The 16,259-nt window shown below is 40.8% G+C and overlaps 1 protein-coding gene across 8 annotated transcripts in view; it reads right to left on the bottom strand.

Annotated features, from left to right (window-relative positions):
• The window catches only part of LOC6546493 (mucin-12), an 80,483-nt gene that overhangs the window by 27,520 nt on the left and 36,704 nt on the right, over positions 1–16,259 (bottom strand). For 7 of the 8 annotated variants that reach the window (XM_015158164.2, XM_015158160.2, XM_026976898.1 and 4 more), the window contains exon 1: positions 502–1,053. The exons of the other annotated variant lie outside the window; for it this stretch is intronic. In XM_015158164.2, coding sequence (XP_015013650.1) covers positions 502–628 — 127 coding nt within the window. In that variant the 5' untranslated portion in view covers positions 629–1,053. Of the gene's footprint in view, positions 1–501; positions 1,054–16,259 lie in introns of those variants that run through there. 8 annotated transcript variants of the gene reach the window in all.

Below are 16,259 nucleotides of genomic sequence, written 5' to 3'. Positions count from 1 at the left end.
ACAAGCTGCCATAACAAATAGGGCACTTTTATAAAAAATCGCTTTAAAATAGCACAAATAATGAGCAATCGTTAGGAGCAATGAGTAATACAAAGATATCTTTAATACATTTTGATTGACAATTTATTTAGTTCTTTAGTTGTAAATTATAATATGGGCATCTGTGGATTTTTGTTCTGGTTCTTTTTTCAGCATATACTGAAATCTCAATTAGTTAAAGCTGGGCTAGAGAATGATTCAGGCGACAGATTTAGTTTATTTGCTCATTCACAAGTGCAACCAGCGCCACTGTGTATCCTACAGATTCGATCTTTTAGATCTATCATTCCCTAATGATCGTTCCATCTATAAATAACACTTGGAATAGAAGGTATTTTCCCTACTATATTTACAAACTGCCACCCGCAAAAGATATCTCATAAAAGACGTATCATAAAAGGCGTATCTGACAGATACCCGCTATCAACTGCGTAATGCTGTCCGGAATGTAGGGATACTAACTGCGATATCGGGGAAAATCCATGGCACCGCTGCTTTTGCTGCCGTGTAGATGGTAAGGCCGGTACTTTTCGGGGCTGTCCAGATTGAGAACACCCTCCCGTATGAGGCACTCCTTGAGGGCCAGCATTTTGTCAACCTGGCTAAAATTGGCCCGCCCAAAAACGCGGTCGTCTAGCTTCTTTTCTCAGATCTTCTTGCGGATTTTCTTATTTTATTTTAGAAAGTAAGACAAACGCGTCAAGTGTTTATTTTGTGTAAAAGCGAAACGTTGCTGGGGATTTTTTTCTCGATTTTTTTCAGTTTTTTTTTTTTGGGTTTTGCAGCAGCGAGGAGGCTGCACTTGAGGCGAAAATAGAAAAGCGCTTTTCACTCGCGTCAACGTTACAACAAGAGACACTCGACGTGTCGTCTTCGCTTCGCTGTTGTTTCAGCGATTTTCCCGTATTTTTTTATTTTGTTTCGAATAATTTCCCAACGGCTTGGCCGTCCGTCTCGGCGCTAAACGATTTTGCGACTGAGCGGCGAACGCTAGACAAAAGTATCTAGAACTCGGGGCTGCCTGTGTGCGCTGCGTTTTCGTTCTTTATCTCCTACTCGGCGAAGCAAAAGAATTAAAACAAAACGCGAGCAAGTGTTTGTGAGTATCTGTGTGCGCCCCGCGTATTCGTATCTGTGTGCTCAGACTGCCGCTGTGTTTGGGAGCTCCGAGTAGAAGCAGCGAAATCAAAACAAAATAGCCAAAACAAAACGAAAAACGTGCTGCAACGGTAACTGCCACAAGGCGTGAAAAAACAAGATGCCGGAGATGGCACGAAAGTGGACATTGACGGGGGAAAAGCTGGAAAATTCAGAGGCCGAGATGCAAGTGTTGAAAGAATGCAAAGGCATCGATCTGCTGATGGGTCAGTTGGATAAACGTAGCACGGTGCCATTTCCTAATTTATATAATATAAATTATTACAAAATATTTTAGCTTGTTGGCCAAGATAAATTTAAACGGTAACTGAATATTAAATACTGGGAAATTTCTAATTACTTCTGCAATAGCAGATGTTGAAGCGGAGAACATCCAAGTGACACTGTGCCACTATGCAGAATTGCTCCGGGACCAACTGCAGATGGCGGGGCATGTCACAATGCCACACCAGCAATCCAATTCAAGCATCGGGAAGACCTGGGGACTTGGCCAGAGACAGCAGCAGGAAGGGATCGGATCGGGGTACGTGGGCATCGTGTGCTCCACATGATGGCTGAAATAGCAGCAACTAGAAACAAAGCTCATTAAACGGCAGGAGAACCAAAGCCAGCTACAGAAACAGAATTGCGGCAGAGGCATTATCTGGTTTATGAGGTTGGCCAACGGTAAACTCAACTTGGGGCGCAAAGGGGGCGTGGCAGGGGAGGGGGTGGCGGGCTAAGCGGGATGCAAGAGCGGACACTAATGAGTGCGTGCCATAATTGGCGCAGCCCAGCTTGGAGGATGCGTTGCTTCAGCTGGCAACTGGAATTGTGGCAACCTGTTTGCGGGCAACCTGTCGTATACTTAATATTCCAGAAACGGAACAGGCACACATTACCACTAAAAAGCCACCGAAAAGTTTGCATTTTACCTTGTGCATGGGGAATAATTTCACAGTGAAAGCAATATATGCTTTTAAAAGGTCAGAATTTGGTTGTAGCTTGAGCATGAATAAATTAAAACCAAATACAAATATAAAACACGCATTTTGGCTAAGTGCCTGAGTAGCATAGAAAACTTTTACTTTTGGCAAGCACGCTTTTCAACCTGTGTGACAGGGACAGTTTGCAGTATTTATTTCTTCTTTTAGGGGCCGCTGCGCGCTTGTGTGTGTGTCTTATGGCAAATGTCAAGCGGTTTTGTGCTTGAACTTTGACCTCCCTTATACCCCGATATTTGCATGTAAGCGAGGGCAACTTCGTTCGCTCTCCTCTCCTCTCTCGCTCTTTTTTCCTTTGAGGCGTAGGATTTCCACAATTATTATATCAATTTTGATGGCGAACCAAGGCGAAACTAGGCGTATGCGCAATCTGGCAGTTCAGGCACGTGGCTCTGGGGTCAACGTGGAGTGACGTGACCTCATACACACTCGTCCATTCCACAGAGATATCGCATCGAAGCCCCGCCAACAAATTGAGTTTGCCTTTTCGGCGACAGAAAACAAAAACTTCCGCTGTGGGTGTCAATTTATGCGTATTTTTTTATGACAACAGAGCGATGGAAAGCTGCGAAAACTTCCTGCCACTTAAGCCCCTGACAAATTGAAACCAGTAAGCGCCACCCAGCATCGGTTGCATCTTGATTTATTAAGCGAAATCATTATGTGTAGAAAGCAGCCATTCGTTCCCGTGTGTTTAGATCACTGATTGCGCTGGCTCGTTTGTCTGCCCACTCACAATATTCTTGCGCGTTCATTTCCGTAATGAGTTTGCACTCCTAGCTATTTTTTACTTATTCATTACACCCGCTACAAATTGTATTTACGCTCTTTCTACAGCGGAGGTGGAAATATTAGTATACCCACATTTCTTGCAGTTTTGTTATTAATGAAGTAAAATATGTGACTCCGAAAACAAACGTATTTAAATAAATGAAATATTATTTGATTTTGAATTTTTAAATTGTATAGTATTATGTATGTATTGAACTCGCTTCAACCGAGTCATGGCCAAAAGCGGCAAGTTGTTTTCCTTTTGCCAGTGCTTGCTTTTGTTGTCTTGCTATCTCGCACTGTTGTTTAACATTTATGAAGTAAACACGATGGGTGGCAAGGGGTGGGGGGCGAGAAAAGCGGTCCATTAGAGTGGGAAATGTACATGCACGCGGCCAGTTAATTAATTAATTATTAATTCCGAGATTACTCCGCCCGCCAGCGAGTTCAGTGTGTGAGTGATGTGAGCGACAGTCGAGATTTTTCGCATCCCATGACGCATGATTTATGCCAATAATTGGGATTTATTAATATGCAGCATACGTGGCGTGTGATTGATGCGCCTGCGAAACGCACTCGCGCAATTGAATAATGCATCACACGAGGTCCGTTCTATAACTCAAGTGATGTCAACTGACAAATCCAAGGTACTGAGAAAAAATATGAAGAATTCATGCCATAATTTTCAATTTAATAAAGTTATTAAATAAAGCTGCGGCCTACTATGACCTTTTGCCTACCAATTTCCTCATATATACCCGGACTGACATAAACAACAAGAAGTCGGGACGCAAGCCAAGTAAAGACGAGCCCAAACAAACCATAAAAGTGTTTGCTTTTTGGTTTATCGACCTTTTCATCCATCATTGGCTTCGCCCTTTCCACTTTTCCAATTCTCCACTCGCAGTTTGACAGCCACTGGGAAGTGGTATAGCAGGGGTGTAAAATGTGAATAACATTTAGTGGTGCAGCCACAGAACGCATTATTTAGCAATGAAAGTGGATTAGTTGCAAGCACACCTGATGCCACCTGACCGCAGCAACCTACTTTTACTCACAGACGAGGTAGGCGGCAGCTAGGAAAACCATGTCAATACTTGCCACGCCCATTTAACCGGTTTAAAAGGCGTCAACATGAAACCAACGACAGGATGCACATTGCACGTGCAATGGGGGAAAAGTTACTTCAATTCTACACAAAGATACCTAAACACATGTACTTAAATATATTTTTGCATTTTACAAACTCGAACTTTAAGATAACATGTATAAGATACATTCCGTTTTAAATACCACTTTAAATCTTTCTGTTGAAACACTCACTAGTTTTTCTTTCCATGTTCAACCAGATCCCAGTGAATCCCACCAGGAGCCTGTTTGTTTTCGTTGCGAGTGGGCGTAGTGGCTTCAAATGGAAAGTGGGCGAGCACAAGGTCGCAGGTGGGCGATTCTGATAGCGCATTTCACGCCGTCAAGGCTGGGATGCAGTGCAGCATGGGAGAAGGCCGCGGGACAAGTAATCAGCCCATCGAACGGAACCCGTTGGCCGTCGGGAAAATAACTTGGCCATCATTCAGATTGAACGGGCTGAGCAGCGCCTTCCAAGCTGTCATTGCGAATGCCAGCCTTGTTCGCACTTTGGCGCAATTAGCCAAGAAGACCAAAGCAGCGCCAGAATGAGCAATGAGCTTGTAGTTCATACAATGTGCATGTAATGCATGGATACGGAGAAGAGTGCACTCAGAGCGACACAAAGCGACAAGCCAGAGACACCAAATGCAGTTGCCATGACAGGCAACTCGCAAAGTAAATTAGCCGGGCAGAAAAAACCAGGGAAACGAGAGAAAAGCCGAGACTGAGGAGGCAGCTGGCTGAACTGGCTGAAGAAATAACTTGATCAACAATGTTATAGCATAATTGCGCAGTGCCATTTAATCACAATGAAATTATATTTAATTTGCGGCGCATGGCCAGAGCAGAAGCTTTCCAGAACAGGCAACAGGATATCCAGGGCAAATCCGTGGGGGAAATTCTTGCGAATTGCAGCTTGGTGTTAATTTGCGCTGCACTGCCAGTCTTACTACCAATAATTGCGTTCATTAGAATAGTAACTCAATGCGGTGTAGTTGGTACTTAATCCGATGCAGTTGGTATATGAAATGGCTTTAAGCTCAGCTTATATTTTCCGAGTATTCAAGATAGAATTACTACCTTTGCACGGATTTCATTTTCAGAGAACCTGCTAATGAACTCAACTCAGCTGGAGCTGGATGCGACCTTGGATCCCCATGAGTACATTTCTATTTGCAGATAAGCAATCGCTGAGCTGATAACTCTTGGCCACAGATGATGCTGAGGATGACGTGGGTGCCATGTGGTTATCCGTTGACGGGCTGACGAGCATTGCTGAGACTTAACCGCCGACAGTAAGCACCCGACAAAAAGAACCACAACTTTTCCTTTGAGCGCGCAAATTTATTCGTCTTTTTCGAACAGCGGCAGCGTTAAGCGAGTAAACAGTTTTTGCTGTGGGCGCCGGAAATAAATTGTGGTACTTTTTCATTTGGAGTTATTTTTTCTTATTTCTGCAAGTTTAGGGATTAAACTATTTTGTGGGCGGCTGTAAATGGATTTTGCATAAGCCAAAGTGTTGAATAAATAATAAATCATGGAGAATGCAGGAAATTAACATATAAATGTATGGCGACCAACCGCTGGCCATTAAAGGCAAAGATTTGGGCGACGTATTAATTATTAATTTAGTTGTGTGCTCAAGGAGAGATTGTTGTTCAATTTCGCCTAAAAAGAATCTTTTCTTCATCCAACCACTTGACATGCAAATTCCGATAAAGTGTGTGAGCCCAAACAAGTAGTGATGTCATTATTGGTTCGGTTTATTTATCCATGAAATTGGTGTGCCCACCTCAGCGGAAAACACTAAAACTCTTATCTAACAAGGCGCTTTGTTGGCTCACAATATTTATTTTTTGCAACGTTCCCCAGTATTAGGGTCAAGTTTGCCTTACACATTTACCCATCTGGGCATTCGCATTTATTTTTTATTTTTTGTTTATATTACCATCACCATTTTCGTTATATTTTCCTTATTCTTCTTATTATTCGCTTTTCTGGGCGTTTTTCCCCAGCGCGAGCTGTCTTTTGTTGCTTTCAATTGAAATATCAGGCCTCAATGCACGTTGCAAATTACGTGGCCCTTGAAGGTGACAGAAGAGAGAAAAGTGCATTTTGTGATGACTAGGCGATGCATTGCACTTAGGAAGAGGAGTATATATCAAATGTATGTGATGAAACCCACAGTTAAAGAGTGAATTAATTGCCAAAACAATGTTGCTAATCAGCTCAAAAAGGAAAATGAATGAATGCAAATTGAGTGCAAATCACGAGCAGATAACAAAACGTTCGGAAATGATTCATGAATGCAAGCAAATCTTTAGCAATTGTCGCTGGGCCTGGGAAAATGCTCACGGAAATGCGAAAATCAAATTTGATTGTTTGCAAATTGAATTAGGGTGCTGCTAAATAACCCGATAATTGACTTGTGATGAAGCCAACCGCTGATGATGTCATCGAAGAGACGGATTGGGCCAAGTTAAGAGCGTTTCTGCGAGTGAACCAGTTCTCGTTTGTTTAACATTTCCACCAGCATTTTCCCACGAGCGTGCATAAATTTAAGGCGCCTATCAAGCCATTCAAGATAGTCAATTGGAAACAGTGCGAAATGAACACTTTTCCATAAACGGACACGGGCATAATTGATTGATCAATAAACTTAAATTTATATGCAAATTGTTCCAATTACGAAGCGTTAAAAACACAAATCCGAAATCAAAGTTGTTATGCAATGAAGACGCTCGAAAATGGTAAAACAAAATAAAAACAAAGACGAGGGGTAAGCTGAAAAATATGCAAATTTAAAATGCAACTTCGTTTCATTATGCTTGAATAATTGTGAGTGGAAGTTTGAATGCAATCCAAAATGAAGATGTGGCTGCCGAGCAGTGAAAGAGATTGTTTGAAGCCTAATTAACAAGGCGTGACATAATAATCAAATCCGAGTATCCGAGTAGACAGCAAAAAGATAGCCGCCCCGTTGAGATATAGGAAATATGGACAATCTGATTGAGCTTTTATTAACACCCAAGAAGAAATAGAGAAAGCCAATGATTATTGATGTTAACGTGGTTTACACTGCTATTAGTTACTCTTTAGAGATGGGGGTAAAATGTAGGTAAGCAGGTGAGCGATTAACCGAAAGAAAATGGGAAAATGTAACTGTCTTTTCTGGAGTTTTTTATGCCTTACTCTGATTGCTGTTACTAAGGGTTTCGTTCTTATTCATGAGTATTCATTTAAGTTATATAAAGTAAACCGAATTAGAAGCTTCTCCTATTAATCAGAATAGTAACCGAAGTAAGCTCTAGGTACGCTATTTTAACGTCTTTAATAACCACCATTAGATTCATCATCAGATGCCTGCGAGTGCTTTTGATGTCCAATGTCGCATATCGACTTGAAAGTTTGCCAACTGTGCCAAAGTTCCGACGGAGGGATGGCATGGGAAATGCAATATGAAAGTTATGCTTGCAATGCACTTACTGGGGGTGCAGTTTGGGGATGGGGGCCTTCGGAGGAAGTGGGTGGCCCAGGGGCTTAGTGTGCCAAATAGTTTTGGAAGGGCAGTGAAAATATGCAGGCGGCAGGAAGTGCAAGTATGGAATTCAATTATGGCTAAGTGCCCGAGAGCCGAAATGCTTTAAACGCAAAATAATAGTAGTATTTGGGTTCAAGTTTATGGCGCTTTTAGCAGGGAGACTTGGGTAATTCAATGCGGTTATCGCATTTGCTTTCAAGAACCATTATCTCGTCATGTTACACCTATTTGAGGCCTCAACACTCGTCACTCAGCTTCAACTTCCATCAATTTGTAATCCCATTCCGTTTACTCGAACCTCATTCATTCAGCTGTCAAAGAAAAGTTCATTACCAACCAGCTTGGAGCCCAGCCGCATTTCCCTTTTTCCCAGTAAGGACGAGGCGGGGGAGCTGTCAAAAATTGTATCATTCACACTGGGGGACAAAAGATGAGGCCACATAGAGCAAACCAAGCTGAAAAGTATCTTTGCCAGTCGTATCTTTCGATGCCACATTGACAAAGACTCATTGTCGTCGACTGGTGGTGCACGAATCATGGATGAGTGCACCCAAAAACGCCAGCCAAAAATGGCTGTTAACGGAATTCGCAGAGCCCTGTCACCTGACAGGCGATCCTGTCGTGCCCCGATGTCCTTCTCCGTCAATCCCAGTCGTCGATGAGTCCCAAGTGCTTATGGCACATTTATCTGTCCCCATATTTGTTTTGTTTGTTTACTTAATAGATGTTAGGGCTTGAGCTCTGCTTTGTGTATATTTGACAGACAGAGTCTAAACAACAAAAGGTCGAGGGACAACACACGGAGAAAATGGAGTGCTTTCATGAATTTCAAAGTAATTGGTAAGACATTGTGACCAAACTGAGGTAGTGTATTAAATACAGCATATTCTAAGGAAATATCTTAATATTGTGTAATTACATAATCGAATGCGTTCAATTATTAATCCTTATACTAACGGACTTTTTCTTGAGTGGAAGGACTACTAAGGGGATTCCACTGACGCAGCCTGACATTCGTTACAATCGGTGAGAGGTGGGTGGGTGGTGCTTGGTGGTTGGTGTTTGGTGGGCGGATTTCAGTGGGTGGCACGGCTGCTTTCGTCAGTCAATTGAGCTGACAGCTCACAGGAATGAGCGAGGGGAAAGGAAATACCAGCGGAAGGAAGACACACTCAGTGAGGCGACAGTTTTACGTAGTATTCTGTATTCTGCACTCGGGAGGTGCGGGGAGTGATTCTCCATTTGCTGACGTTGAAAAGTCGCGCGTTTTGTAAATGCTATTTACGGATTTATCGATCGAATTAATACGTTTAAGTGCTGTAAGGGAAGCATGCTTTCTAAATTGGCTTTACATTTTAAAGCAATCGAATTAATCAATGAAAGTGAACTACTGACATTTGGCATTTCGCTTGCTGCTATATCTCCATTTTGTATATCCTTAATGTTACTCATACGCCACGTTGACGGCACACATAAATCACTGGCGCCTCAAACTTTCGTTAGCCGGTGATGGCGACAGGAAGATTCCGTAATTAAGCGGAGCAGAAAAACTCACAAGAGTGAGATTTATTAAGCGTAAGCAAGAAAACAAAAACGCATAAATTTTTGTTTGTCATAAAAACGGGAGGGCATAATCGCGGAAGAAGGCCACCAGCACCTTCTCCACCTTCTCCATCTCCTCCGCGTTGTCTTGGCAATGGAATAGCCAAGATAGAGTGGGTGGTCGGGTGAGCCCGACTTGAAGGTTACTCTTGGAGGAGAAAGATAACCCCAGCCAACTCGGAAAGTCAAGAAGTACATTGGGCTAGGGAGGCGCAAGTCTGGTGACCTTTAAGGCGCTGCATTTGTTACCACAGAAACTTTCGGTTTTTGTCATGGCCAGAAATGAAAGTAAAAGGTCGCATATTGTTGGGGGAAAATTTTCAAGTGTAACCACATATGCTAAGGGCTATTACTTACAATTATAATATGGTCTGGATTATCAGGGAAAAGTTCTGATAAGTTTTCACATGGAAATACCACACTCTTCGCCAGTTATAGTAAAAGCACTGGTTTTTTAAAGTGAAATGTCGAATATTGTCAAAGTAAAATGGAAATGAAAAATCAAAATGATTCGCAAGCGGAACCACATTTTCTATTTTCAGCTACGCCCACACATAAAGTGAAAGAGCGACTAGAAAGAGCACTGCAATTAAATAAATGAAAATTAAATGTATTACGGTTAATTATTGACTTGGTTGCGGCTTGGAATAATTAAACAGCGCAGTGCTGCGTTTCCAGAAACCAGATACATCTACCATTTACGTACAGATAGATAGATACATCCCTGCCACTGCGGTAGTAAAATTTTATGGCATTCCGCTAATGGCCGCGCAAAACTGCATTTTGTGCCGCGTTTCAGCAAAAGCCGAACAAAGATGAACAATTAACGCGCTCAGGGGCAGACCAAATTGCAGTTGCGAAGTCCGCCAAAAATCCAAAAAGCCAAATTGCAACAAATTCCTTTAGTTTTGTAATGCAACGAATAGATTCTAATAATCGCAGTAATAAGGGGCATTTTTCGAAAAATTTGATTTGCAATTGTGCATTGTGCAATGCAAACAATTGAAAACAGCCTTGGTCAAGAAGTTTATGGATTCAATGAAAATGGCGGAAATGACAAAAGCTACAATGCAGAGCTGAAATATAAAAGCTAAAATTATGTGGGTGGTTCTTTTGATACTGACAACAGAAATAATCCAATTATAATAAACCAAACGCATGAATGGAAGCATTACTCAGTTACCATTATTTTGTATTGTATTTAGATTTAGATAAAAAAAATTTATTTTCAACCAACTATGAGTTTGTAATTAGAAAAGACCAATACGAAAAATCGAGCCAAAGCCTAAACTTTCCAAATTAAACTGCAATCACCTAAAATGCAGTTGAAAGTTGGATTTTGCCATGGCAACAACAACATTAACAACAATCCAAATAGTAACAATAATAGTAGTAACAATGGGCGTACAAACAACAATGCAACAAAAACAACAAAGGACGCGCTAACAAAACGCACGCCCCAATGCTCCAATAACAACAACAACCGTTCCCCATCAAGAACGAAACAACAACAAACAAGCAGCAGGTGACTCCACCTCCCTCTCTCCCCCTCACTCTACTCTCCACCTCTTTTCATCAACAGCAGCGTTCAAAATAATAGTTACGGTCATACAAGAGATTTTATGACTTTTCATTAAATTTCGTTTCCTTTAGGAAAACACTATACAAACTATTTATGAATAAATAAGAAGTAAAATTCCCCTAATTAACTCTGTACTATTATTTTGACCCCAGCTGTATCTTTATTCTGAGAGTTCAGATGGAGAGAAACGCGATTCTTACGCTTGTCGAGCAGTGAATTAAATTAATACAAATTCGCGCAGTAAAACTCACATGAAGAATGTGTACGTTTATATTAAAGTAGCCTAAGCTAAAAATAAAGACAACTTTTGATAAGCCGCCGACTAAAAATAACAACAAGGGAGAGCGAGCGAGATGGAGCACTCGAGAGTGACAGAGTGGGTCAGAGGCTTAGTGCCCTCTCGCTCCCTCTTTGTCGGTCAAGTGTAGATCCGAAAAAAAAAACATTACAAAGAAGGGAAATAAACCGAATTTAGAGCTTTCAATTTTACCGTTTATGCGGCTTAAAGAGTGAGCGAGAGGCCCAGGGAGATTTCTATCTGTCACATTCCATTATTTGATTCTCTTACTAGCTTTTCACACTCCAAAAAAATGTGGTCTACTTTTGAAGGTTTAAATCTTTTTCACAACTATTATTTTGCGGAATTTATAGAATTTTATGTCTATTTCATACCGAATATAGCTTAAATTAGCAGTGTGATAATTATATCAGCAAATTGTCGAACAGATATTTGTTTTATTTGACATTTAAACTTATTCTTCACTTGGACATAACCAAAACTTTTATTTGTAGCAGCCGGTCTTCATATTTACTTACATGTCCATTCAACTTCCTTTTTACAAACTGCCAAATTCTGATGGTTTTACGTGTATGAAGTGCCGAAAACTTTATATTTGTTTGGTTTTTATTAGTAAGCTTCAATCATATTATTCGCCACATGCAGTTTTTATCACAATTTTTTTTCTCTCTTAGTTTTGCCTAACTTATGTGAATTTAATTTGTATTTTTCCGTACTGCCGCAACTCTAAGCGGGTAAATCGAGCATGACAATAAACGAAACAATCGGTGCGGATTTGAAACGCATTGCTAAACTTGTTTACGGCAACAACAAAAACGCACACAAGCACACGCGGCCGGAGCGGAAACTCTGATCAGAACAGAGGCAGAACTCTCCAATTGCATTTGCGGCGTCCAATCGGAAGGCCGGCGATCCAACTGCGAGCAGGGCAAACAAAAGACTAAAGCCAGCTTCAAGTTGGAAGTTGCCGCTGTGCCAAAAGTTGCTGCCGTCGGGCAACAGCAACAGCAACAGCAACAACAGCAACAATGGCCACAACGACAACGATCGACCGATCGTGTCTACCGATAGCAATTGTACGAGTACACCGAGCATAAAAAGGGGTCAAAAGTACCTAAAGCGAAAGGTAAGCAAAAATTCATTTATTTGCATAGCTTTGCTATCTATATTACCCTACCAATCCCTAATGTACGCACTTATATAATATGCATAAATAACTAAGGTTTTAATAGCTGAAGATAACAATATTATTTACTGATTCATAAAAGAATTAGACCAAAAAAATAAAATCTCAAAGATAAATAGAATATTGTCAACAATTAAGTTCATCAAATTTAATGCGCTTTATATTTGATACCATGGCCAAATTTATGCATCACAGGTATTGGAGTATCTTTATTTCTTCCAGTGTATCTGTGAGTGGTGCGGAGCGAGTGTGCATGTGTGGGTGTTCGCAGTGCAAGAGTCGAAGCAAAGAACCAGCAACAACAGTTACGAGTACTGCTGAAAAGGGAAAGGGCGCTCGGCTTTGTCATTGCGAAAAGAGAGGGAGCGAGTGAGAGAGATGCTCGACGGAGATATATCAACAAGTCAATGCCAAATGTTTTTTTTCTTTATTACTTTTTTTATTACCAGACTAATTAACCTATTAATAGGACACCCATACGGGATAGGGTCATTTAAAGAGAATCACAGAAATGATTATATTTTTAGAAATATATAGGCCTATACTTTCAAAAATACTAAGTACAATTGCATAATTTGAAGTTTTATGAGTGGTGTGGTTATATATCATACAAGCACCTATGAAGCTGAAAATGATTTCACACATGAGTTGTTTTCACTCGGTTACTGGTTTCTGTGCATATAGTTGGGAAACTACCAATAACTTATTTGCTAACCAAATCTATATGAATGAAACTGTTAGACAATTTAGTTGCATACTTTCAGACACTCTTTTTGAGATTACAAAACATCGGCGATTTGAAGAAATCGAACCCAGTTAACTGGGTTAGGAAAAGCAAGTGACACATGGCAACCATGATCTCAAAAATGACACGTAATTAAGAACCGAAGAGTTTCTAATTCTCGATTGACCAGTCCATTGCCCAACCAACCACACTGATTTCTTACTATTCCGCATAATGTCCCAAGATCACAGCACTTATACCTTAATGACAGAATCTGGTGGCCAATGAACACCTATGTACGCGTATGGTCCACAGGTAAGGAAAGTCGGCAATGCAGGTGCCGTTATGTGCAATGCAATGGTCAAGAAGTGGCCATGATCTCGTTCGTAATAATGATGAAAAGCTCGCAAAGCACGGAAATGCCATAGAAAATTGCTTAATGAACCGTTTCGCAGCGCGTCTGCTCCAAATGGCCATCATGGCCATAGAACCTCTTGTTCGTCACCCAACCAGTCCAATGGATCAGAGTGGACCGAGCCAATCCGAAACCGAACCAAACCAAGTCACAGAGCAAGTTCAGTGCCATTAGGCAAGCTGGCGCTGAGTATATTTCCACATTTCCACAAACTATTCCCCGACCGTACATAAAAGTGGTTAAATATGTATAAACACAGAAACACTTCACATATCTCCCGGCGAGCACGAGAATATTTATTGCGTAGGAACCGAGATACTGAATGTAAGAAAACCCAAACTGCATTCTACCTGAATGCACTGCTCGCCTTTATTTATCTCTGCATTTTTCGTGCATTATTTTATTTATTTTTTACATATTGCGCAGGCGGCACTTCAAATTGCAATTCGGATGGGATCGGAAATCGTAAAGGGGGCGAGGTGGCTAGGGGGATGGAGTCGGATGCGGATTGGAGTCGTCTCGATGACTGGTGATGAGGGGCCAAGTTTAATGGTTGCAGAGGAAAAAGTTTAAGATGAGATTGCATTTGAAATTGGACGAGCCAGCGAGCCAGGTAAATCAAACCAGATGCAAATAAATGGAATCAAAGAAAAATATTCAAAACACTTCAATCAAAGTTGCTCGGATAATGAGGCATCTATTGGAAATGCGGTGCATAGAAAGATCACAAGAATCATTAAGAAAGTGGGCCCTAAAAAACTAAAGGCAGTTTGGCCATATATTGTATTAGATGATCTCAGTGCTCAATTTCACCGCTAAAGGCGCCGCTGTAAGCCTTAGTTTTCAGGTGGAATACGGCTAAGAAAGCCATTGCAAATTCCTTAATTTGCAAAACTGAAAGGCTGAGAGTACCACAAGTGCAGCATGTTTAAGTGGCCAGTATTTTCCTTAAACGTGCGTTTTATTTTTGAAGCCATAAACGCTTATACGACCTGCAGTGCCAATGGTTTTTCAATAAACGATTCTGTTTTTATACCGACCATAAAAAGTTAAATCGCAGTAAACCCTTAACTCACCCGAAAACAGAAAATAATAAATAAGACAGTCGGGGGGCGAAGGTCGTGGTACTCAAAACTGGTCGTGACTCACCTGTAAAGAGAAGGAAAAACGGAGAATGTAAGTTATACTATTTTGGAAAATTAATCATAAATCATTGCATGTTAATAGGCGACGGCAAAAAAGTTACATATTTCAACAGATAAATTGGAGTGTTGCGAAAATGATGAAGTCACGTCGCGAGTCTTGTGGCACGTGCCTCAAAAAGTAGCAAAATAGCGACAAAGCATAATTAACTAATTAATTTGCCAGACGGCCGGCAACTCAAACAGAAAACTTAAAAGCGAGCGGTGGGAAAAGTGGGGAGCTAGTTTTTTATGGGTGGGCGTCTACTTTTTGAGTGAAAAGCAAAACTTGAGTGAGTGTCTCGATCCGGTTCCCTTGTAACTCTTTCATTTGCCATTCCTTCGTTTTTTTTTGTTTAGTTTTTATTTGCAAACATTTCAATTGCTATTTGTCAGCGTTTTAGCTCTTTGTTTGCTCCCTATGGTTTATGCCTGTTTGCTCGCTGGCTTTTTATGACTTATTTCGCTTTGGACTTTTAATTAAAGTCCGCTTTTATGGCCCTTGCCAGTGGCCAAAAAGTCATGTGACATCGTCGGACAATGTCCATAAAAATCTGGGCAAGGATGCGAGGACTTGGATTACTGGCGCCTGGTGAATGATCACCAGGTTTATGCTAAACGGAAGGCTATATCATATTTCTCTCAGACTCGGATAAAAGAAGAATGGGGAGTCATCCGTCTCGGCAGAAGTCTTTAAAATGCGGTTATTAAATCGTCAAAAAAAAACAGGAATGAGGTTAATCCAATTAGGCTTTGTATCTTTCAAAATGATTGAGTAACGTTTTACGAACCAAAATATGTGAATAAGTGTGCATGACCTCTTAAAAAAAGATTACGAAGCTTGCTTTAAATTAATTATATTAGCAAATATTTACCCATATACTTTTAAAAAGGTCATTCGTTTTATCGCTTCAGACCCATCCGAACTCAAACAGAGTACCCGAAAGTTAGATCTTCATTTAAAATTAATTACCCACCACCGAAATCTCTGGAAGTACTGCCCCAGCAATGTACACTTCCATCCTTCTAAAGTTAATAACTCTCGACAAAAATGCAAATTAGCAACGAAAACTGCCCGACTTTGTAGTGCAATTTTTAGGCAAGGGAAAAACTTTCTAACGGCCTGCCCAAAAATGTTGAATTATGTAGATTTTATACCCTTTTCGGAGGACAAAAATCGCAATCATACGCACACAGCACCCACTTCAAATGAAGGACACTTTTTGTGAGCTTACCTGCACAAACCAGGAATTTGGCTCTCCTCCCTTTTGACCTTTAATGCCCACTAATTGGCCACGGGTTCAATATTACCAACATTCAAAATTCCTGCGTAAATGTGCGTGTAGAAGTGAAACTGGTCAAAATTGAGTGCGTGGGGCGTGTCAGGTGTATTGAATTCGAATCGAACAGACAACGTCGAACGGAAAATACAATCTAAAAATATTCATGAAATCATATTTTCTTGTTTTGTTAAACAAACAAAATTACAGTCGCAGCAAAGCTACGCTGATCGAAACTTAATAGTCGAAAATACTTCATTACATCGTTTTATGTTGCTCATAAAACTGCAGATCTGTATAAAAACATAGTAGTAGTTTACTATCAATAAAATCGCATTGGCTTAAACATTATTCAGGCCCAAAAAAAT

This window comes from Drosophila erecta, unplaced genomic scaffold (assembly GCF_003286155.1).
Source record: "Drosophila erecta strain 14021-0224.00,06,07 unplaced genomic scaffold, DereRS2 tig00000021-arrow-pilon, whole genome shotgun sequence".
Lineage (NCBI taxonomy): Eukaryota > Metazoa > Arthropoda > Insecta > Diptera > Drosophilidae > Drosophila > Drosophila erecta.
This window is presented reverse-complemented; position numbering and strand designations above follow the sequence as displayed.